The 24,971-nt window shown below is 44.4% G+C and overlaps 1 protein-coding gene across 5 annotated transcripts in view; it reads right to left on the bottom strand.

Annotated features, from left to right (window-relative positions):
- Nucleotides 1-9,074: 9,074 nt before the first annotated feature.
- The window catches only part of WDFY3 (WD repeat and FYVE domain containing 3), a 182,621-nt gene continuing 166,724 nt past the window's right edge, over nucleotides 9,075-24,971 (bottom strand). For all 5 annotated transcript variants that reach the window (XM_004779357.3, XM_004779359.3, XM_045079408.1 and 2 more), the window contains 7 exons: nucleotides 24,105-24,284; nucleotides 20,857-21,039; nucleotides 19,667-19,763; nucleotides 16,991-17,314; nucleotides 16,289-16,400; nucleotides 15,694-15,891; nucleotides 9,075-12,487 (listed from right to left, as the gene is read on the bottom strand). In XM_004779357.3, coding sequence (XP_004779414.2) covers nucleotides 12,364-12,487; nucleotides 15,694-15,891; nucleotides 16,289-16,400; nucleotides 16,991-17,314; nucleotides 19,667-19,763; nucleotides 20,857-21,039; nucleotides 24,105-24,284 — 1,218 coding nt within the window. In that variant the 3' untranslated portion in view covers nucleotides 9,075-12,363. The remainder of the gene's footprint in view (nucleotides 12,488-15,693; nucleotides 15,892-16,288; nucleotides 16,401-16,990; nucleotides 17,315-19,666; nucleotides 19,764-20,856; nucleotides 21,040-24,104; nucleotides 24,285-24,971) is intronic.

Here is a 24,971-nt window from a genome sequence, read left to right as displayed (position 1 = left end):
AGTGTCGTATTTGATCTCCATGTATTTTGGGATTTTCCAGCTAATGACTTCTAGTTTAATGCATTAGTGGCCTGAGAGCAGAGATTGTATGATTTCTAGCTTTTTAAAATTATTAAGATATATCTTATGACCCAAAGTTGGTCTGTCTGGGTGAATGTTCCATGTGAGCCTGAGAAGCATGTGTATTCTGCTGTTGTTGTGTGAAATAGTCTATAGATGTCAATTATATCCAGTTGATTGATGGGGTTGAGTTCAACTATATTCCCAGCTGATCTTCTGCCTGCTAGATCTGTCCATTTCTGATAGCATCATGTTGAAGTCTTCAGCTATGATAGAATTTCAAGGAGAAAGAGATGAATGCACTACCTGTTTTTACCTCACATAGGTAATCAGTTGTGCCTGATTTTTTTTTTATTTTTAATTTTTAATTTTTTATAAACATATATTTTTATCCCCAGGGGTATAGGTCTGTGAATCACCAGGTTTACACACTTCACAGCACTCACCAAAGCACATACCCTCCCCAATGTCCATAATCCCACCCCCTTCTCCCAACCTCCCTCCCCCCAGCAACCCTCAGTTTGTTTTGTGAGATTAAGAGTCACTTATGGTTTGTCTCCCTCCCAATTCCATCTTGTTTCATTGATTTTTCTGATTTTTATTTTTCTTAATGGTGTCTTTTGAAGTTTGGTGCCTTTTAATTTTGAAGCTATTCTATTGATCACTTTTGCCTGTTGAGGATACTGTGGGCAGTGTCAAGGTCAGCCAGGAGTATGTAGATGACTGAGACCTTCTCCAGGTCTCCACTGTGCATGGACATAACCTCATCCAAGAATATGCCTGGTTCAACCACACAATTCCAGGCTTATGGAGCCATTAGCTCACCCCACTCACTCTCTTCTGAGATTGCCATTTCCACTGACAACTTTACTGGGTTCAGGTTTCATCCACCATTTCAAATCTAGTGTGTCCTCCTGGAACGCACTAGTTCTGTTGCGTTTTGATCAAATGTCCATGTCAACTAAGCTGGCAGGGAATGGGAGTAGCCTGGGGAAAGAGCTGCAAAGACTCCCATTGTGCAGCAGTTGTTCAAGCATAAATGCCTCTTATATTCTTATAGATATTTCTTTGATTTCCAGAGCAGTGAAATAATCAATTTTGTCCAGCTTTATAGATCCTTTCTGGGGAGAGGCTATGCCCATCTCTCCCTCAGCCGTAGCTAGAAACGTCACACTGGCAATTCTATTTTAAAGCAAGAAGAGAAGAGATAGGTCTTGATTCAAATATGGCCCCTCAGCTGAGGAATAGAGATCAAGAGTACATACTGATATGAAAAAAACAAAAAACAAAAAAACCCAGTGCCTAAAAACTTCTTATAAATTCTAAACGAAGAGCCTTCAGATACATCCTCCTGCCCTCAGAAGAATTTCTAGGTTACTTGGGGAGACATTGTTGAAGGTCCTGTGACTGTGGTCTCTACAGGTAGGGCGCCTCACCTGGCTGGGTCTGGGGAGAGAATGCTGAGGAGAGGTGGCAGGAAAAGCCCAGACAGGAACAGAGACTCTGGTGCATTCAGAGGCAGCCAGTGCAGGCTGTCACCTAATTCCTTACCAGAGACCCTCTTGAAGGTATGTTGGAAAGTGGCTCATCTCGGAAAAAGACATTCTTATGAGGGCCTGTATGTAACAAGCTGAGGGATTGCGGGTTGGTTGGGGCTGTACCCCGAGAGTAAAAACTGACTGGATACACTGCAGGAGGGAAGGTAAAAAGGAGCAATGGTTTTGGAAAATAGCCTGGCAGTTCATCAAAATGTTAAATATAGAGTTATCATACGATCCAGCAATTCCACCCAAGAGAAGTCAACTGCCCATCCTCACAAAAACCTGTGCATAAATGTCTACAGCAGTGTTATTCACAAATAGTGAACAAGTGGAAGCAACATTAAGTGGTAAATGAGTAAAGTGTAATATATCCATGCAGTGGACTAAAACCCAGCAATAAAAAAGAACGAAGTTCTGGTCCATGCCACGATGTAGATCAATCTCAAACACCTGTTTGAGTGAAATCAGACAGTCACTAAAGACCACATATTGCCTCCACTATATGAAATGTCAGAATAGCAAATCTGTAGACAGGAAGTCATTTGTGGTTGCTAGGGGTTGGGGACAGGGAGGCTGGGAAGTGACTGCTCATGGTATGCGGTTTCTTTTGAGGTGATATGCTCTAATATCACACTGTGGTGATAGTTGCACAATTCTGTAAACATACTAAAACCCATTGAGTCATACACTGTAAACTGATGAATTTTATAGTATGTTCATTATAGCTCAATAAAATGGTTTAAACATCTGATTCAAGAACCTGTAATGATGGGATCTTCAGGGGAGGCTATTCTGGGCCTTGGCAGGATCTGCCAGCTGGTTCCATAATGGGACCCTACGACGGGTCCTACTGAGTTGTCTGATGGCAGCACTGGCGTGGGGGGCGTGATGGGTGGCTGTGCTAGAATATTTAAACCTCCCCAGTTAGGTGGAAGGAGGTATTAGGAGAAGGAATGCTGGCTTTCTTCTCTGATGTTGCTGTAAAGACCTTAAGGCTTCTACCCTGGGCTGGCATGCAGCTGGGTCTTCCCCTAGGGACAGGGTGCCTTGCTCAAAGGTGCTCTCAAGAGCTAAGGAAGTTTGGGGTGCCTGGGTGGCTCAATGGGTTAAGCCTCTGCCTTCGGCTCAGGTCCTGATCTCAGGGTCCTGGGATCAAGCCCTCCATCAGGCTCTCTGCTCGATGGGGAGCCTGCTTCCCCCATTCTCTCTGCCTGCAACTCTGCCTACTTGTGATCTCTCTCTCTCTCTCTGCTAAATAAATAAATAAAATCTTAAAAAAAAAAAGGGCTAAGGAAGTTTGAATGTTTAAGATCAAACCCAAGCCCCACTGAGAGTTTGAAACAGAAGTACTTGGGCACGTGGTTTATGAAACCTCAAATTCAACACACGAAAGAGGATTTAAGACTTCCCCCAAAGTAGATTACAATAGGGTTGAAGTTCCACAACATTATGCTATGTGCAGGAAGCCAGTCACAGAACGGCCAAGGCTGCAGGACAGAGACAGAGACCCCTTTATGTGAGGTCTCTATAGAATTCAGATGCCCAGAAGTGGACAGTAGCCTGGTGCTTGCTGGAGGTGGTGCGGGGGTACAGAGAGCCGCTGTTCAACAGGCATGAAGCTTCAGTTACGCAGGTCCAGGGGTGGGTGGGGCCCCACTGAGCTGAGGCTGACAAGATGGGATTGTACACATCAACATCCATCAAGAGGGAAGATCTCAGCTTAAAGAGTCTGCCTACAGTAATTATAACAGAAGCTAAAAATTTCAAGATTGGTAAAGGGCGGTAGGCTGCCTCTAATTCCTTCACTTAAAAAATTCCCTGAGCACCCACTCTCCCTGCCAGCGCCAGCTGTGGCCAGAACGGATGTCAATCTCTGCCTCCGTGTAGCTCATGCTTCCCCAGGGAGATGCCACGAACACACCGAGTCGGGTAGGTCAGACGGAGGTAGATGCTACGTGAAAGAAGCAAGCAGAGAAGGGCAAGAACGGGAAAGTTAGGGGGTGGCCACCAGAGATAGTGCAGGTTGGTCAGAAAACGCTTCCCTTGGAAGGTGATGCTTGAAGACTTGAAGCAGGTGAGGGACGAAGAGGGGCACTGCTGGGGTAGGGTCCTCACAGGCAGCAGCGGGGGTCTGGGCGGAGGCCCTGCCCGGGGTGGGCCAGGCCCCGCAGGCTGGGCCCCGCGAGTGAGCGGGTTACCACCCGGATGCATGCAGGGAGGATGTGTGGGGCATCAAGCAGGCCCGCCGCTCCTCTTCGGCTGGGAATCAGAGGCAGGCAAAGGCAGAAGCAGCCATCCTCCAACCGACGGTGGGAATGGTGTTAAGGAGAATTCACTCACCTGCATCTCAGAGAATTTCAGCCTGGGTGGGAGTGTCCATATTGCAAAGGAGGAGAATGAAAACTAGTGGTGTAACGCCTCTGCAGAACAGAGGCAGGCAGGCAAGTGGCAGAGAAATATCTGCCAAAGACCAAAACCCAGTCTGGAGGGAAAAAAGTCTCAGTAGAAGAGAATGTTCTAGAAAGGCTCTGTATTATATATAACTTAGAAGAACATGAATTCAATTCATATCAAAGATGAGATGATGAAATAACAGATTGATATGAAGACCGCAGAGCTAAGAAAACAATGCGAAGAGTTTCATTCTACTGAATTAGAAACAGTGATAAGTAGAATAGACTTGTGAAAACTGAGTTACACATCCCTATATGAAGGTAAGCCTTTTGTTTATGGCTAGAAAGTTCTTGAAGAGAGTAGTTGTGTCATTGTTCTATCATCCTCAAGGCCCAGTGGCAGAGGTACCAGCAGGAACATAAAAACTACCTTTCTATTTTTGAAGAAGGCAAAATGCATCCCAAATTTGAGCCAGGCACATACTTGGTAACAGTGCTTTGATAGATCCGTTTCTTCCTTTGGCAGAATCAGCCTGCAGAGCCTGACTTTACAAAAACTCCTTAGGTTAATCTTCATTCTAGGCTTTGTTTCTCATCAGGTTGCAAAAGAGTGGCTCCCTTTTCAGAACAGAAATAGCACTTAAGGGGTGCCTGGGTGGCTCAGTCAGTTAGGTATCTGCCTTTGGCTCAGGTCATGATCCTGGGTTCCTGGGATCGATCCCCCATCAGGCTCCCTACTCAGCAGGATATCTGCTTTTTCCTCTCCCTCTGCCTGCTTTTCTCCCTGCTTGTGCTAATAAATAAATAAAATCTTTAAAAAAAAAAAAGAAATCACATGTAGGGTATAGCTTTTGTTTGAAATTTGAAGTAGTACTTGAGGGCAAGTTAATAAGCTGTTTGTCTTTAAACAGCTGTCCTCTGCTCTGGAAGGCCGCCCGTACCTTTCCTTAGCAGAGCAGAAGTGTGACAGCTGAAGGCCAAGGCTGAAGTTCCAGTGTTTTATTTTCTCAATAAAGTAAGGCGTGATTATGCATGGATGATACTGAAAACAAATCCCAAGTACATTTTCACTGCGGTCACCAAAAACAAACAAAAATGGAAAATGCATCTGGGAACTATTAGTAGGGAACATGGGCCTGGAAATCAGAGCTGAAGGGTGCAGTGGGAAGGAAGGACACTCAGCACCAGCATGGCGCTGGGACCAGCAGACCCCTCTCTGGATCCCTTTCCTTTTGCATGAAGTGAGGGGTCTGGGCAGGGGATCTCTCAGGCCTCTGCCCACACCTAACATGCTGGCTGCTGTGCATCTAACTGAAGATCAAACAACCTGCCCGTCGGTGGCTTTACTTTAGAACTGTTTGAGCGCATTCCTTTTCTGTTCCTATTTCCACACTGACACAGCCGTATAATTGAGAACACACACGTCTCAGGCACTACATGTCCCATAGCTATGTAATTAAATCTGATTTAATATTTGTAACAATTCTCTGGGGGTAGAATCATAATATAAAACTTACATGTGAGAAAACTCAAATGCAGAGGAGCCCAATTTCACAGTAAGTGGGAGAATGGGAACTGAACTCCTAGCCTGACTCTCTGCCACCATGCTCCTCACCAGTGTATAACACATGGTGGATCTACCCCTAGCATGAAAATATTACTTTTTTTTTTTTTGACGGGGAGAGAGCGATCGAGCGCACGGGTGCACAAGCAGGGGGGCAGCAGAGGGCCGGGGAGAAGCAGACTCCTCTCTCAGCAGGGAGCCTGACTTCGGACTCAATCCCAGGACCCTGGGATCATGACCTGAGCTGAAGGCAGATGCTTAATTGACTCAGCCACCCAGGCGTCCCTGAAAAACAATACTTATTAAGTTGTTTTACTTGATCAAAATTTGAAAGTCCTGACTAAAAAAACTGACCCCCCAAAAAAAGGACATTAGAGGGGCGCATGGGTGGCTCAGTTGTTAAGTGTTTGCCTTCAGCTCAGGTCATGATCCCAGGGTCCTGGGACTGAGCCCTGTGTCAGGCTCCCTGCTCAGCGGGAAGCCTACTTGTCCCCCCTCCCACTCCCCCTGCATGTGTTCCCTTTCACTATGTCTGTCAAATAAATCAATCTTCAAAAAAATCTTAAAAAAAAAAAAAGACATTAGAAACTCTTAATGCTTCAGCGATGCATGCTCAGTCTTTGTATTGCTTTGGTGAATGTATTCCAGCGGCTGGTGGTATTCCAGTGGCTGGCGTGGCTGGCAACAGCGGGCCCTATGTGGCAGGACCTGGCCTTGCACTTGGCAGGTTTCAGTGGGAACCCATCTGGAAGGCCCAGGCCTATGATGAGGAGCACTGTTGAATGAAATTGCACACAACATGCTTCTGGACAATTTGGGTTCCTTGAACCAAAGCTTCTCAAAGTCTGGTTCACAGAGCCCTGGGAGTTCTGAGTATGTCTTGTGTGGTCTGCAAGATAAGACTGTTTTCATAGTAATACTAAAAACATTATTTGCACTGATATTTGTACTGAACAGAGGTCCAGAAGCAATGGTGGGTAAAACTGCTGGAATCTACACACAAATCAAGCCAGGAGCACCAAACTGCTGGTTAGGATCACGGTATTTTTTATCTCAAGCACTTGCTATTAAAAAAAAAAAAAAAGTGCCATTTCACTTAAGAATGTCTTTAGAGAAGCAGTAAAAATTGTTGCTTTTATTAAATCTTAAAATTTAAGCTGTGTGTCACATCTGAGAAGTACCCATAAGGCAGCCCCATCCTGGAGTACGATGTTGGTCTTGAAGAAGAGCACTGTGGTCATTGGGTTGTGAGCTAAACTGTTTTTCCTCACCGTACACCACGTTTACTTAAAAGAACTGACAAATTGTGGTTCTTAGGCAGAGAGGTCCTTAAAATCAACAAAGTGAGCCTATTGCTTCAAAGGAAACAGCAAACTATTTATTGCCAATGATAAAATTTCCGGTTTTAAGCAACAATTCTAGAAAATGTGTATCCATCACTGTTTGGCTTAGACCTTCTTGAGGCTGCTGGTAGTACTTCGATGTTATATCTAATTATTAAAATACCTATTTTGTAGTGAAGTATTGTCAACATGTGGACAATCTCTACATACATTAGTTGGAGCAGTGATGTTGTTCACTACATTGGTGACCCGATATTGTTTAAATGACCAGTGTGTGCTATAAATTATGCACAGGTTAGTGATGGATTCACCGTACAAGACAGACCAAAAGCTCACTGATGCAGTTCCAGACACCATACAGTAATCAAACTTTAAGAAACAAACTATTATCTTTAAAAAAAAAAACAATAATCTGGACAGGCTATTACTATATTCCCCCCCGCCTTTTCCAACCACATACCTGTGTGAGGCTGGATTTTCCTCGTATGCTTTGACCAAAGTGAAGTATCCCCAGATGGAATGTAGAAGCAGGTAGCAGAATCCACCTGTGTTCAATTAAGCCAGACATTAAAGAGTTTTGCAAAATTGTAAAACAATTCCACTCTTCACTAATTTTTTGTTTTTTTTGGCTTGCAAGATTTTCCCCCTTAGAAATTTATAATTGGTGTTAATATATAATGGTTTTATCATTGTTATTTTTAAATGAATTAACATGTTTCTAAAATCTGTTTTGATTTCTAATACAATGACTATCAATAGATGCAAACCACAGAAACAGAAGTGTAGGGGTCCGTGACAGTTTTTAAAGACCAAAAGGTCCTAAAACCAAGAAGTCAAGAAAGTGCTATCTCAACCCCTCCCTGCTCCCAGGCAGCCTAAGACACAGGAAAACCTGATGGGCTGAGCTGCTGCAACAGCGGCTTCTCAAGTTCACAAGCAGGGAGCGGCTGTAGCCTTGGGCTCTCAACTCCTATTTCAGGGCTCTCCAAAACACCACGCTGGCTCTCAGCATGGGAGCTCGGCTTGTTGCCATTCCAGCAAAAGTCAAAAGGAACAGTAAATACAAAAGTTTTGCAACGTGTGGGGAAAACGAGAATAGTGGTAAGGAGACAAAGCCAAAGCGAGACCAGTTCCGCCGGCCTGTGGCCTGTCTCTTCTCTCGTGCTCCAAAGGGGCTAAGACGGGTGCATGTGTCATTTTATCAGAGAGGAGAAGCAAATGGCAGAAAAGGGACTTTTCATTTGCATGTTTGTCCTTTAAATTCTGGAAGAATTTCAGCAATGTCCACCCTCGACTACAACGCTTCTTGAGGTCACTAGAACCACCGCTAGTACTGCACTAAAGAAATGAACAGTCCTGTTTTCTTACTATCAACTTCATTGTTGAAGACATGGCTGCTTCTTTTTGGAAGTTCTTGGCATTCCTCTGTCTTGGCCTCTAAAGGGTTGCACTGAGGTGGGATTTGTAATAAGCACAACCACCTCTAATCTGGCGTTCTGCCGTTCAAGCTTAAATGGAACAGCGAATTTATTAGTATCTTTAGAAAGAGGAAAATTAGAGTTGCTAAAGCAGCTTAAGTAATTTAAAAAGTGTCTTCTATACTCAGAAGGCTGTTTTAAGACGAGGTAAGCGCTAGTCACAGTAAGAATGGACTTGTGAGTTCTTAACTCTCAGCCTGAAGACCGAAATGGAAAGACTAGCTTATGACAGTAGGTGTGGTGCATCCAGAAAAAGGGCAGGATACCAAAATATTCCCGATGTGACTCTGGCAGGGGTAGGGGATAGATGGTTTACTGTTGCTTACTTTTTACCAGGTGATGGATAGAGAATGAGGCTCAGCGAGAAAGAGCCAAACCACGTGAAGCAGGCTTTGTCCGTGGGTCCTTTGCATCTGCAAGCGTGTCTCCTGAAGTCAGCTGTCTCTCCCTGCAGCCGTCTACACACACACTCCTCAGCCCCAGGAAGCCTGCACAACTGGGAATCTCAATGCAGGAAGCATGTACAGGTGGACCAAACTAGGGCTTGCACCAGACCCTACAAGCCACCATTTCTGTGAGCAGGAGCTTCTGAAAGAGATATTCACAACTCGGAAAGGACTACACAAAGGTTAGGGAAATAGTTGCCTTCTGTTTTGTTTTTTCTCCTTTCCTGAATAAACTAGCTTAAAAACAACTTTTTTTCTTTGGGTGGTAAATAGTAGGTATTTATTGGAAATGGAAAAAAAAAGTACCTGGACTATTGCATTTAATCATGTATTGTAATTGTGTTACTCTACCTTTTTGCATCAGAGACAGATATACAATGAACATTCAGTTATCACAGATTGCACACTAGATAGTAATTCTTCAGGCCTTTTACAAACCACCAAAGAACAGATATTGGATTCCTCAGTATAGTACAAACGTCCACAATCAATCCAGTCTTAGCCAGTTATCTTCAAATTTACTTCTGTTGCTGTACAAATAATCGGCCGTTACTAGGGCTTACAAGTTAATAACAGGACAAAAAAATATACATTGCACTGACACAAAAAGTCAGCTGTGTTAATAGTCATGCAACAAGTAACCAAACTTGCTGAAATTAAAAATACTTTCTAAAAACAGTTTTAACGGCATAAATATTTTGTACACAGTTCATTTACCAAAACAAAATGTATTTAAATGATACAAAGCAAAAAATAAGTTTCTACCAACTTTATACATAAGAAAGTGCAAAATAACTTATCTAGAGTGTTTTGCTATTATCCAGACGGATGGCTGCTATGGGCAGCTATTTTCCTCTTCCGAAGCAGGACGTTACGGTTGCACGCTACACGCATACGTTAGAATGGAGGGGGTGGGGGCAGACAAATGAACTACACAGATCAGGCAGGAGCCTTGTGAGGTACTCTCCGAAAAGGGACACAGACCACGAGAAGGTGGGTGTACATGCTCAGAACAGGTGTTGGTAAACCAATGTACACGAAACACAGAAAGAAAGCAGGAGAAACGATTAGTTTATGTACGTGAGTGTACTTGCATGTGTGAGTGATTTGTGATTTCTGCATCAGAAAGCAAAAAGAAAAGAAACCCCACTGAATGGAACAGTTGCCCACAGCACCAGCTGCCAGAGGAAATACTATCATGAGGGTTTTGGTTTCCACCTTCTAGATATGGAAGTTGTGTCGGAAAGTTTAAAAGTGTTCATCCCATAGAACTTCATATTACATAGAGGAATAACCTTTAAGTAACTACATTACACACATTCATATATTCAAGTCTTTAAAGAACACCTCTGCCATTGGGTTTTGGGTAAACATGGTTCATAGACACAAGGAGGACGCTTCTTTTAAAAAGTGTAGAATAACACTGCTACAACTCATCTATAGGGCCGGACAGGGGCAAAGCCCACGACTATGTGATAGCACAATTCCTGCCACTGTTGAACATCCAGCATTATTTATTAGAATTTGAAGATGGTGGGTCCGGGGTGGGGGAGGATCACGGGGAAGTTAAGACACAGGAAGGAAAACAGAACACAACTTTTCTTCAAGTTAAAGTATTAATGCCAATAATCCTTTTATTAACAAGTGTATTTGAAGTTTTAGAAATGGAAATGTATTAATCAATTTTGATATGTAATCATAAATAGACGGTAGGCTCAAACCTAGGTAAATAAAGGGTTAAATTTAGTAAGCATAAGGCACTAAAGCAGCCTTTATATTTTCTCTTGGAGACCTAGTTATCAGGAAGAACAAATTTGTTCTTAAGCTGGTTTCAGCCCATTAGGTACAAGATTACTATTGTACCAATGCCTATTTTTGAATGCATGTGCATATATGTGCATTTTAGTGCATAAGTGTGCCTGTCACCAGGGCCTAAAGATGGAAAGTTGGGAAAGCCGAAGCCACTGTCCCTTGTATGACACCTCCAGGAGGGTGTGAAGGCCTGTCCTTCCTTGCTTGGGCCATAAATAAGTCTACATTTTTTCAAATCACAGGGCTTTTAGAATTGTTCATAATATCACTAAATATCTGAAAATGTTAAAATCTAGATTAACTGTTTCATTTGTTTTTTATATATATGTGTATATATATATATATTTATATATATGTACATAACACACATTTAAAAAAATCCCACCACCAAAGCCTTTTTTTCTGTAAACTAAACTTCTCTCTTAAGCCCCAACCAGCTTTAGTCTCCCTGGATTTGTGTGTTCTGTATCCAACTAGTAGAACAAATTAAATAACTAAATATTAAAATACTATAATTATATTCATAGCAAAAACAAAAAAATAGACATTGATACAGTATAAATCTCACTGTTTTCAGGTAGATGGCATTAAATGGTAAAGATTAATTATAAGCAGTTCTGACATGATCCAGTTTTACAACAAGGTTTATATGTTAATTCTGTACACTTTTTTCATTTTTTACCCTTTTTTTGAAAATAAGCTATAGTAGAACATTAGTGTCACCGAAGACACATCCTTATTATGTTCTATGCAAGAGAAGCTAATGTGGGTTACATGCAAATCTATCTCCATTAGTTGAGGCAGGGCGGTCTCCTGCATCACCGATCACCTGACCGCCACCGTGCAACGCTCAGAAGGGGACGCTATGGCCACGTGGCAGTCCACAGAGGAGTTTAAGGGGGGCCTTAGGACACTGGAACAACACTGAGGTGGTGAGAAGCCAGGAGCAAGATGCCCAGACATTTCAAGGGTATCTTACGGCAGGACTCTTAGTCTCCCACACGGTTTCCTAAAGAAGGTCCGCATCGTTTTGGTTACTAGCCTAGTTTAAGTGGAGATACTGTGGGCAACTTGAAAGAAAGGACATCGGGCACACAGGCTGGGCTGGAAAGGGGGGAGAAAAGACCACAGATAATGTCTTTGAGGATTTAAAAAACATATTTATAATTAATTTGTGAGAGATGTCAGACAAACCATAAGTAGCTCACTGAGTTAGTGGTTTAGTTTGAAGTCTCATGTTACAGACAGTTAAGTCCTTATTTAGAAAAAAAAAAAAAAGGCCTTTATACCTATTTACAATATACACAGTTACTTGCAAAGAAGTCAGATTTACAACCATTTTCTAAAAGCCTTTTTTTGTTGTTGGTGGTTTTTCCAAATAAGGATGAGTAGATCTATAAAAATGAGACGCAAGAAAAGACAGTTAGTAAGTGAGGATTTTCTCTTGGAGACAGCTACTGGTAACAGGGAGAATCGGACACTGGGAAAGTCGCTCCTAGGAACCACCTCCTGTCGTTCTTGTGCTGTTCCCCCGAACAGTGTCCGCCCCGCTGCTGCACTCTACACCCGTTTATTCACTGATTCCTTTGAATTCGACACTTCAAACACGTGGTATGAAGAGAGGCGTAAACGGAGACTGCTTCGATGCGCTCCGAGCTGTGAGCCGTGACCGGGGAATCAGGAAGGGGGTCTACAGACCGTGATCAGCAACCAGCTTGTGGAATCTTCAACAATTCCGAGGCCCGTCCTCCGAACCCCTCTCATGCTGTAGGTTATAGTAACAGTTCTGACACACGCGCACTGGCGATGAGATTTTCAAGCGTTTGATCTCCGACTGAAACCGACTGCACCTAAAAGAAAAGCAAAATCAAGTAGTTACAGGTCCTCGTCACACAAGTTTGGTGACTGGGCCGAGAAACACAAACGTAGAAGTTGAACAGAAAGCTGGCACCGTAATGCCCAAGACACAGAAGTACAATGCCAGAAGAATGCCGAGGACATACAGGTTTGTGGTGTGTGGCTCACCTGGGACCAGAAAAAACACCATATTATTTGTATGAGGAAAAGTAGTATTAAACAAAGGCAAGCTCTCTATGTGACTGAAGTAAATTTTTTTTTTTTTTAAGGCAAGATTTCCCTACAGGATGAAGCCAAAAGATCTGAACAGCTGTGAGCCCATTCTTCCCGTGCGAGACAGGCTCTCAGGCCCTGTAAACATGGGAGAAATGTCAATGTCTTTACTCAGAGCTTAACTTTTTTCTCTTGGCAGAAGATTTACTACTTGTTTTGAAAGACTCTTTGGTCACTATCAAGTTCCTCTGGGCTTTTAAACACTGTTTGATCTACCCTTTGGTGATTTCTTGAACAGTAGTTTGGTTTTCTGTCTGGTCCAAATGTTCTTATTTTATGTTTATCTTGACAGAATTCCTTGAAGTAGACCCTACTTAAGAGGTGTTCAAATTCTTTAAAAAATATTCCTCTTCCTGGAATAAAGCAGGGTGTGACCTTGGATGTGGCATTTAACCACTCTAAGCTTGCCTTTTCGTGAGACTGAAATAGAAAATTACTTTCCTCCAGTGATCTACCAGTAAAGATGTCTAGAGGAAAAACAAAGTGTCACCAGTTAAGGGGTTTAAAGGACTGTTCTTGGACCTGGGACTTTGATGACAGCCCCAGAAGTTCTGACAAACTGTCGGGAAACCTAGGTGGCTCAGTTGGTTAAATGTCCAACTCCTGATTTCGGCTCAGGTCACAAGACCAAGCCCCACACTGGGCTCTGCGCTGGGCGTGGAGCCAGCTTAAGATTCTCTCTCTCCCCTTCTCCCTCCCCACTGCTCACACTCTTTCTCTCTCTCTCAAAAAAAAAGAAGAAGTGCTGACAAACTCGCCCAACAACTGAGGGACACAAAGAATGTGGGCAGGGCTCTGCTCTGCCTTCTGCGTCTGCTCTGTCAAAATCAATCACTGGGGTTCATTTTTTAAATACAGCCTCCACCGGACATCTGATAGCAATGCATAATTTAAAGAATTATCTACCCTTTAGTATTTGGAAAGTTAAAACATGACAAGGAATAATGTGTGCCAGTGTACATACGGGGGTGTTACTATCAAAAATTACTAGATTATTAGGTTTTGTTAGAATGGGCCTCTCAAAGCATAGAACTCTGAGACAGAATCCTCTGCCAACCTCATAGACAGTCCCGTAAGGAAAGGTTGACACCAACATTCTGTCTACCTCATCTTGAATTGGACTTCTCAGGAAAAAGGTTTAAGACATTAATCTGGAGGGTAACAAAAACATACTACAATAACATCTTTTACTGAACACCTATATTGCCAGACTTTACACTTGGTGTTTTATAAAATTCATACACATGATTTCACTGTTCTCTCAGCACCTCTATGAGGAGAGAGGTATAATTATGCGCATTTTATGGATAAGAAAACGGGCCTAGAGAGGGTCAGTAACATGCCTGAGATGACACAATGGCCAGGAACCCAGGGAGCATCTGGTCAGTATATACCAAGGACCACACCATTTCCAATATGCTGGTGCCCACGAGACCTCAGTAACCAGCTCAGAAACAATCACACAGCTCATGATTCTGTGAAAGTACTTCTAGAGTTAAGCAGTGTCAGCATTAGAGAGTGCTGCCTGTGGGGTCCTTTCCGTGGTCTGCCACAGAACAAGAGGACTGTACACACACGTGTGGGACCGCAGTTTGGAAAAACAGCATCCAGATTAACAGTGGGGGACAACAGACTCCCCACACAAGAGAATTAAAACAGATGCTCACTACAAAACATACCTCCAGATACACTCCAAGTGTATTTGGACCCAAAGACCTAAGTGTGAAAAACAAAACCGTGAACCTCATAAAAGAAAATATACAAAAGCTGTCTTTATGGTCACAGGGAACGATTTCTTAAGCCACAAAAAAGCAAAAATCACAATAAGTAAGAGATGTGACTACATCAAAATTAAAGACCTATGTGCCAGAAAAAACATATATAAAGTGAAAATGCAAGCCACAGACCAGCAGAAGGTATCTGCAAGCTATAGAAAAGACAAAGAATTAGAACCCAGAGTAAATAAAGAACTCCTCAAGTACAGAGGGGAAAAAAAAGACAGCAAACCTAAAAAGAAAACAGGCCATGTTACCCAAGAGCAAACTCAAAACAGCCAACAAGCCAATGCTCAGCTGTTCTACATAAGCTGCGCTGCGAGTGACAACATCAAGTGACGCGGCTCCCGGCCCAGCCTGAGTGAGCGCGGATGGCAGTCCCCGGGCTGCAGAGCTGGGAGACCCTGCCCAGCCAGCCCGGGATGGTGACAAGCAGCACCAGTTCCTGAGACCCATCTGACAGCATCTACGGCAGCTCAGTTTGTGATCTGTCAGCTCTAGCCAGAGCTCCCTCCTCTCGGACTCTCCAGCTCACGTCTCGGGAGGGCATTCGTTAGGGTTTGTCCTATAGCCCCAGTCAGAGCACTGGGAATGTGCCCCTAGAAGTCCACCAAAAGGGAAGTGGATGAATTCTGACACATTCACACAAAAGACAGATGAAAACAGCTACACGGAGTTTTACTCAATAGTGTTGAGTTTTTTTTTTTTTTTTTTTTTAAAAAAAAAAGGAAGTTACAGGAGGTACAGACAGCATGCTGTATTTGTGTAAAACGGAAGCCCCACAGAACCATACTGTAGTACTGTTTATGGAGACAACACAGACTCAGAGTAGAAGACTTGGAGGGGAGGGGCGAGGGGTGAGGACACACATCCACAATATTTTATAAGCAAACACGGTGGGACAGCAGCACCTCTCCATTCTGAGTCACGTAGGACCAGGTGTCTGGGTTGATTCTTTCCATATTTTTCAATAGGACAGAAGTAGTTCACAGTTGTGATAAAAGAATAAGGGGAAAGTGAAGGCTGGTTTAGAGCATCATGGCACTGTGTGCTGGGGACACCGGAGCACAGGAGGAGCTCCGTGCAGGGGTGTAATCCACATCTCAGGGGCCAGGCTCATAGAAATTCAAAACACTGGCATCTCATCTTACTTCTGGCAGAAGAGCTGGCCGCAGTTCCTGCAATGGTGCCGTCTCTCTGTCAGAGAAAACCGCACGGAGCAGCCGGAACAGCTGTCTCCTCCTTCATCCTTCACCCAGTGGTCAGCAGCAGAGCGGCCGGGCTGGTCACTCACAGACCAGCTGAACACTCGGCCTCGACTGTCACCAACGAGGATCCTGCTGTGATCCCTGCAGGAGACACAACACAACCCATGGAGTCACCTTGGGGAAGGCCGCCACAAAGCCACACAGCTGAAGAGCACCCCGTCACTCAGGAGATTCTGCAGGTTTCCGTGGACGCGTGCGCTGGGGTGGGGGGCTGTGTGTGTGAGACAAAAATAGAACAGAGCCCGAATTTACACTCCTGTCTCAGCTCTCTGGATCAAATCTCGCTGTAACCTTGAAGAACAGAGATTTTAAACTCCATGCACTGCCTTCTTCCGCTGACTGGCCTGTTCAAGCAATGCCTGATACTGCAAATGAAATGTTTCCCCAAAGATGGGTTTGGATGTGTGGAGCGGGGCTAAGCAAGTGACTCCTTGGGGCGGGGAGGGGGAAGGGTACAGGGGCAAGGTCAGGCACTTACTTGGAGACGCCCAGGGCGGTGATCTCTGCGGGGTGAGCATTGTCCTTCCGATCAAAGGCTGTGTGCATAGTTAGCTTGCTCCTGAACACCAGCTGCCGTTCCCACCGGTACCCTGGAGAGCAAAAGGGCAAGACAGGACACCCTGAAGTGGGAGAAGCCAGCATTCGGTAGGCGTGCCCTCATACAGTGGCCTCGCAAGCTAGGGGGTTGCAACATCCAGTTAGAGCAGCTTTCCCTGTCCCAGCAGCCCGTGCCTTGATGGCAGGTGAAGCAGTCCAGCTTAACACCAGTCGTGGGCCGGGTCAGAACACCCCATTCGAAAAGACTGGGGAAATGTCCAACCCAAGAAGACAGAATCTCTCCCACTGAGAACCATGCCTCTAACTCTCTAAAAGGCAAAGCTACCCATTCAGACAGTTTATTTACTTATCTGTAATTAGTAACTTGCCCATTTTCAAAAGAGTTCATGGTTTGTGAAGGAAGGAAGTTTTTGGTGGGAGGAGTTTTAGAAATGCCCAATGTACAGCAGATACCACTGTGGGGTAAGAAACTGAAGAGGCCTTCTCTGTGGGTGGCTGACGTAGGTCACAGGGATGGAGTGCAGGGGGCATGGGGTGCTGGGAGAATGAGAGCCCACTGCCTCACTCCACCAGCCCTCATGTCACCCACAAGGAGCAACAAAATGACCGGACTTCAAGTTACCCGGCTTCAGTCTGCTGTAATTCCGCACTTCCATGGGGTTGGAGTGAGGGTGGTTAAGGGGACCCTGCAGATGGGCTCTGGTCTGGCCCTCTGAATAGTTCACAAATATGAAGCCATCCTTCTCATCCAGGCTGAGCTGGTCGGACCAGCGCCTAGAGTCATCGGAGCCACTGTCGGTGCACCAGACGGCCGCTGCTCGGCAGGAAGCTGCCCGGGGCCTGTGGCTGCTGCTGCTGGGCTGACTGGGCACGTCCTTGGGGTCCTGGCTGGTGCTCTGCTCATCTGCTTCCGAATCACTGCTGTCCTCATCCTGGGCTTCCTGCCCTGGGTAATGCACGGGGAGAAAGAGGAAACACACACACACACACACATATTATGGTTAGACCCAGCTTTGTCCTACTGCTGCTTTTCTTCTATAAGTTAAGACACAATACACACAGCATTTTAAACTAAGTAGAACAATATTTAAAAAAAAAAAAAAAAAGCCTCGTAGAATTTTCAGCTAGATTACATATAGCAAAAAGGAAAAACAAAACAAAACTACTACCCCCCCCAAAGGAATTTCTGAGTTTAAAGAATGCTTTGGCCAAAATTCTTAGGTTGACATTCCTGCTTTACCATCTGGCCCAAACCTGCCTTTGCAAACTTCTCAATGCTCCCTACCACAGTTCAGCCAGCTGGCGATGACTTTGTTCTCCACGGAGTCCTGCTCCCCCTCACGGGGAAGGCTGCCCGTGTGGCTGGCCCTACTAGACCCCTCTTACCAATCTCGTGTTCCCATGTTACCTGTTTCTCAAGGCACAGCTCCAACACTGTTTTCTCTAGAATCTTACCTGGTGCCTGCAGTTGAAAGAAATTCCCACTCTTATGGACTCCTCAAACAGTTGCACGCCTCTCGTGTCGGAGTTCTCCCACCCAAACTATTACTTTTGGACAATCTTTCTACAAGACAGTGGTCAGCTTGAGAGAAGGGGCCCCAAGTACAGTGCCTTCCATGTGGCAGTCAGTATAAATGACAATGTAGATGAATCAATTATTGATGAAAGCTTTAGTCTATTGATGTGGGGTTCCCCTTCTTCCCATTGTTATTATGCATTTCCTCAACCCAACTCCCTACTCTCTTGCAATAGAGTCTGCTGGAGAGAAAAGTTGTAAGAAATAAATATATAGAATCAGAAAAAAAGAAAAGTAGGAACAAGTGTACAGGCACCAGCTCACTCTAAGTATGTTTTTAGCAAGAGAAAGTACTTAGTTTGCCTTCCTTGTACTAACACTCGTAGTCTAGTTAGCTAATTTTTTTCATCTCAGTGGCTTATGATCATGAAATTTAAGGTCTTCATTGATGAGCAGTCTTAGAAATGGCTTTCATTTCCGCTGAACCACTGGCTTGCCTTCCTTTTCACCCAGGTAACTGCCTTTGAGCCCTGCCAGTCCCATGCTGTCCAAAGCCAACCCTTCTCCGGGGGCCGCTCTCCCCTCTGCCACTTCTATCAAACTCTGTCCATGATATGAATGTATAAGAAGAAAAAAGACATACCAGTATCTCCTTCTTAAATGTGACCTCTCTACCTTATTCATCTCATCATCTGCCGTTACTCACTTAAACCTTTGTTCAAGGAAAGGGCAGACTTCTCCTAGGACTGCTTAATCCACTGTCTGATACCCAACAGGTAACCCCCAAATACTAATGGAACTGAATTGGATTTTTATGTCCCCAAACACCCAGATGACCTTTTTAGTGGAGCTGCAATGGACTATGCAGAAACTTACATGCACTAAGGTACTATAAGCATTAAAACGCCCTGCCCATTGGATCATTTCTGTTTTCTGGCAATTAAAGTAGAAACTATTTTCGGCTTACAAAGAGAAGTAATTTATGCCTTTCTGATAATAAGTCTTTTCCCTCATATCATCAAACTCAAGTGGAATTCTCAGTGTACAAAAGTTAATCACACAGAAACAATCTGAAGGTCAAAGTTAAAACCCTGTTCCTCTCGGTTTAGAACCAATCGTTCTAAATCAAAGGGGGTAACGTTTTTGGAGATAAGCAACCCAGAGCAGATCTCAGCCTGGGTTTATGGCACGGCTTCTAGTCACTCTGTATAGCAATCATCCATCTCTGTATTCTTTGGAAAATCTTTAAGGGTTGCACAAAAAACAGGTAATAAGAAGAGTACAGAGCACTAAGCTTCAGCCTGAATAAAAGCCCTTTTTCAAAGGCAGGACTAGGGTGGGGATTCTGATCTGCCTCCGTGAATACCTTACAAACATAATGCCAGCCTGTCACAAAGATTGACCCTGAAGTGACAAGCACAACAGATGTGGGACTGGGGCCGTCTGACCTGTCCACCCCTGCACCCTCCAGGTGTGCTCTGTATTTTCTGAAGTGAAAGCCTGAGCTTCTGGTACCCTGGGAAGCCAGCGGCTGTATCAGCCCTACTAGGATGAGGAAGCCAGGCAACGATACTAACACACCACGTACTGCCTGGTGAGCTGGCCAAGTTGCGGGGTGCCCACCCCACAACCTCCTGTGCTGGGGGGGCAGTTGTACCTCTGATAGCCACACTTGACCTTAGGTCACGGTTTATGCTATTTGATGTGAGTTTATCCACAGTGACTTTAAACAAACAAACAAGAAATATGAAAACTATAGCATAATTAGAAAGTATCCAATACCTATTTGTGTTTCTGGACAGTCTTCCTGCATTTCTAGGACTTCAACAGGTTCAGGAGCTGGTGTCTCAGGAACTTGCAAAAATTCCATTCTCCAAAACTGAATTTAAGTAAGTATGAAAATAAAAAAATTAAGCAGCTTAAAGAAACAATTTACATGTGACTGGATGAAGATGATCTCTTGGGGTTAAACAGGTTCTCCTATGTCTATGTCTTATGTCTAATTAAATTTCCCTCTTGAAAACTTGGGAGAGAACTATGCTCCCGAACTGGTTTCCTTGAGATGTTGATGGGTATTTCATGGTGGAGGGAAAAAAATTGTGGTCAAGTAAGTTGGAACAACATGGTTCAACTTACTGGTTGAACACTTAGTTCAACCCAAGAGCCTTGCACAATGAAGGCATACAGTAAGCAGGATCCCCAAACGCATTTGAGTGTGGAGCTATCCCCTAAATGCCTCATGAATGGAGTTCTCTGAAACAGGGCTCTGGAGACAGCAGACGTCAAGGTGTGCCTATTGTCTGAGGTGCAGGGTGTGTGTGTGGGGGGCTGAGAACCTCATCTTTGCTCAGCCAGTGTGATGATAGGGCACCAATCAGCTGCTCTCTGCTTTTACAAAGAGCACAGCTCAAGAAAATAGACATGAAGGAAAATCTCCTGAGAGACCCAAGTATTTGAAGAGACTGTGAAGGTAAATAATCCGTGGGTTCTATTGCCCGCAGACGCCCAACACAAAGAAAACTACGAAGGGGATAAACTAGGATTCAGGTGAAGCCAGGGAAAGGGACTGGACAACGTGGTCCCTGGAAAGGATTTCCCAGCTGTGATTCTCTATAGACAAGAGACTCCCTGTTTTCCCCAAGAAGCCATTTGAGAGGCCGAAAAGCCAATACTTCTGCAATTTCCATTTTTAGCAATCTATGGTGACATGGAAGTCATGTTTAAGTGACCTTGGGTGAAGCTGTCCAGTGGTGAGTGGCACTAACAGATTTACTCAGCAGTAAAGAAAGGGGCCGAGTCACCGATGTTCCCCTTGTCAGAGAACACCAGCGCCTGTGGCTCATTTGAATCTGAGCAAGAGTTTGCTCACTACCACCACCACCTGTTCAGGTATCTTTCACCGTGGACAGCTCCATGGGTCTCAGGTAATCAGGTCGGTGAGCGCCTAGCACATTTCCTTATAGAGAACTTACTCGGACCACGCCATCTGAGTGTCCCGTTACTATGACGTTCTGTGTGTCCCACTCGTTCATCTCCGACACGCAGCAGCAGACAATCTGCTGGCTCCTGCCTGTGAACGTGTTCACGCTCACAATCGGGTTCCCATTGATGCTCCACACATGGATGTATGTGCCAGCACAGGACACGATGTCCCCCTGAGAAAGTAAAACAGCCTCTTCACTCTCTTTGCTCCCTGCATAGCACATTCTGGTTTCAGAAGCAAAGTCAACCTTTGGCCTAGCTCTCAAAAAAACCTTTTAAGTTCTTCAACTGGTGGCTCGGAATTTCTGAGGTAACCTGGAAGTGCTTGCTGACCTAAAAACACACCAAACGAAGAGGCCTCTTAAAGAATTCATGGGGGAGCGGATGCTGTGGCTGGGGTGGTCTCACATGCAGACACAGGTTGGAACCCGTCCCCGCTCTCAGCATATGCCCCAGCACACTGCTGTATCGTGCTTTACTCCGGGGAAAGCTGCCTATGACCTAAAGAGTGAGGCACTACTCTCATGCCTCGCTTTGTATACAAAAACCCATTTCTATCTTTCATTTAGAACCAGGAATCCACCTCTGCTGAATTTTACAAAATGAGCCCAATCACCAACAGCATAAGGTAGAAGAGAAATCTCTCAGTCTAGATACAGTTTTATCTCCCTTTTCAATAAATAACGATGAAATGTTGGCAGCACTGTAGCATCCCACTTTATAGTTTGTATTCATAATAAGGGGAGGAGATGAGGAAAAAAAGAAAATTAGAATATAGGTCACTTCTTGGCCAACTGGATAAACCTGCAGACTCCCTAAGCTGTTACCTCAGGTGTTCGTAAGCTCCAAAGATAGAAAAGAACAAGTTCTTCCCTAAAACTCAAACAGGCAGGGCTCTACCCAACCTGGTGAGAATCCCGCCCACTCCTGCTACAGGAATGTAGACATTTCCAGAGCATCTACTGTGTGTCAGTTCGAGTAGAGGACACTTCTGACATTCCATTTCATCCTGTCAACACCTAGGAGGTTAGCTATTTGAATCCAGCCCTTTCTGGCCCCGAAGCTTATGTACCACACCATGCTGCTTTTCTTATCCCCAAGGCAGCCTGGATGTCACTGATGCTAGGCACTAACTCCAGAAATGCCCTGGGGAATCTCAGTACAGTCCTCAGGCACATGGGGACCTACAGAAATAGGAAGACAGCCATCCAAAGCAGGGAGAAACTAGAAGCTAAACAGAAGCATCAACTCAAGGAAGAAGGGAAGGGGGAGCCAAGGATGGCAAGATAAGGAGGCTTGGGGCTTTCCCAAACCACCCTGTGCTGGTCTTGTTACTGTTCTCTTCTTCCCTCTGTCCTTCTACCACAATGGCAAGAACTAAACCAAAGCCCAGACAAAAGTGTTACTTAGCCAAGCACTGCTATGTCGACCTGGGATTCAGCCACTGAACCACGTCGTACAGTGAGTTTGAGCAGCTGTGCTGTAATTAATGGCCTCATGGAGGAGAGGCCGCTGCTCTATTCTGCCCTGCGAGAGACGCAGCGCTCCAGGGTGCCTCAATGAGAGAGCATTAGAGCAAATCCTGCAGCTACAGGCACCAAATATAGGAGGAGCTAAAGGGCAGCCACAAGGTCGCTGATGCCCCAAACGCTGACTGAAATAAGCACACTTGATACTGGCTGCAAAAATATGACAGAAATAGAAATCTTTTCATGCATTATTAAGAGATACAAAAGCACTGTAAAAGGGAAAAATCAAACACATCGGTGTTGTCTGCTGCAACTAGTGCAATCCACTGCAGAATAACTTCATGAATAATGACCAACTACAAATGAAATTCTCAGCATTTAAGTGAAAAACGACTCTAAAACAAAGTGCTCAAAACTGTGCCATAAAGCATTTGATTCAGAGGAACCTGGCCAGGTCTTAGGGACATGTGTTTGTAGAACCAACCCAAGATGCTGTTGTAAAAGCATCTCAAACTTTTCAGATATACCAAAAAATGAATTTGATTTTTACCCCTGCATACTCCCCCTTCTTTGCCTGGTCTAACCACTCTTATTATTATCAGATACTCTACGTGCCATTCACTACAACTAAATTTCTTTTTCCTTCTTTGACAGACTACAAGGTACTGACTAAAAGCATACTACTCGGTACCTTCTGGCAGAAATTAATGATGTTACGTTCCTCCAAAGGAAAGCTGTCTGTGTGGGTGATGATATGATGTGGCTATGAGGGATGACACAAGAGGACCCCAGGAAAGAGCTAAGGGTCAGGGAGGGAATGAGTATGCAGAGCGAAAAAGCAGTGAGGCTGGGGAGTTCTGGTCAATCTACAAGACTGATTTGCATCCGTGGGCATCACCCACATACGGACGTGGTAACCTGTCCTGCAGACACAGGGACCTTAGTATTTGTATAACCTACACCTAGCTTCTCCTGCTTCCGCACACAGCTCAGCAATGACTCTCCTCTCCTCACCCCACCTCAGGTGGGTGTGGTCTCCATGGGGGGAATCCCAGGCCTGTGCATTTATTTTATGCTGACTCACTTATTTATATATAAAATATTTATTTTTGAGAAGAGATAATATTCTTCAGTAAGCTTGGGATTAACTTTGCAAAATAGTCCTATAACAATTCTGCTCATTTGGTTACCCAAATGTTACTCTTTTTACCTTACATAGTAAATAAAGAATCTGAATGTATTTCATAAAAATTTCAACATAATTTTAACATTCTTTTTTTTTTTTAAGGATTTTATTTATTTATTTGACAGAGAGAGAGACATCACAAGTAGGCAGAGAGGCAGGCAGAGAGAGGGGGGAAGCTGGCTCTCTGCTGAGCAGAAAGCCTGATGCAGGGCTGGATCCCAGGACCCTCAGATCATGACCTGAGCTGAAGGCAGAGGCTTAACCCCCTGAGCCACCCAGGTGTCCCACAATTTTAACATTCTTAATAGATCCAACAAATTCCTTATTTAAAAAAAAAAGCCTATTCTAGAACATAGTTTTTAACCAAATCTTGCTCTTTAAGGTATGCAGCAGTAAATGTATTTTAAGGTATTTGAGTTACAAACTTTAATATCCATTTTCTTTTTGCATAAATCAAAAAACATGTAGTAGCATTTATGAAATGAGTGTCTATCAACATAGAAAACAGAGTCATTTATTGTTTATATTAGCCAGAAATACTTGTCTTCCCAACCATAAACCAAGTGGGCAATTGAATACTTACTGTTAACTCATTGATACAAAGAGCAGAAACTGGAGCTCGATGGCCTCGGAGCTGGGTTAGGAAGGACAGTTTGTTCAAATCCCAAATGATGCAGGTTCGGTCACGGGACCCGCTGACAATTATGTGATAGGCCAATGATGCTGTGGCACAGGTGACAGTGTCCGTGTGGCCAAGTAAGGCCTATGAAGTAGAACAGAAAAATACGAGGCTGATCACCATGACTGTGCTCCTTGAGGGGCTCCAGAAGGTCCTGGATGTACTAGGAGTGAAGGGAGCGTGTGCTGGCAGTAGCAGTGTCTGCCATGTCTTCCTTCTTTACCGACTATACATGCCTCAACCTGCCAGGGGAACAGAGAAGTCTGGGGGACTCTGGAGGCTCTGACCTCCCTTTTTACATCACTTCTTTCCCAGACCTGGATTAGAATCTTAGAAGGGAGAATAGCAGCTGCAACTCAGTTAGTGTTTCTTCCTCTCATTTCTACATGGAAATGCATTAGCTATGGCCCCCGCAAAGGACAGCATTTAAACTGGGCATTGATTCTTTTCTGCCACTGTCTCCTGTTCATCAAAGGAACTAAAACTGGATGGATCTTTAAAAAAATGCACACACAGTGAGGCCTGCATGGTGATGGTACATGGTCCTAGCAAGATGAAGGGAAGTGTGCTGAGCTCCTGCTACTAACCTGGACACATCTGTGCCCAAGAGATCTGTTCAGACTAGAACAGGAACTTCTGTCTTTTGCTAGAACATGAAGAGAAACAGGACCCAGCGAAATGGCAATGTGGGAGAACAAGCATTTCAGAGAAGATTCAGATTACTGTTAAGAGCTCCTGAGTATTGGGGTACCTGGGTGGCTCAGTCGGTTA

This window comes from Mustela putorius, unplaced genomic scaffold (assembly GCF_011764305.1).
Source record: "Mustela putorius furo isolate JIRA1106 unplaced genomic scaffold, ASM1176430v1.1 tig00000382_pilon_pilon_pilon, whole genome shotgun sequence".
Classification (NCBI taxonomy): Eukaryota; Metazoa; Chordata; class Mammalia; order Carnivora; family Mustelidae; genus Mustela; species Mustela putorius.
Note: the sequence above shows the minus strand (reverse complement) of the source record. Positions and strands in the feature narration are given on the sequence as shown.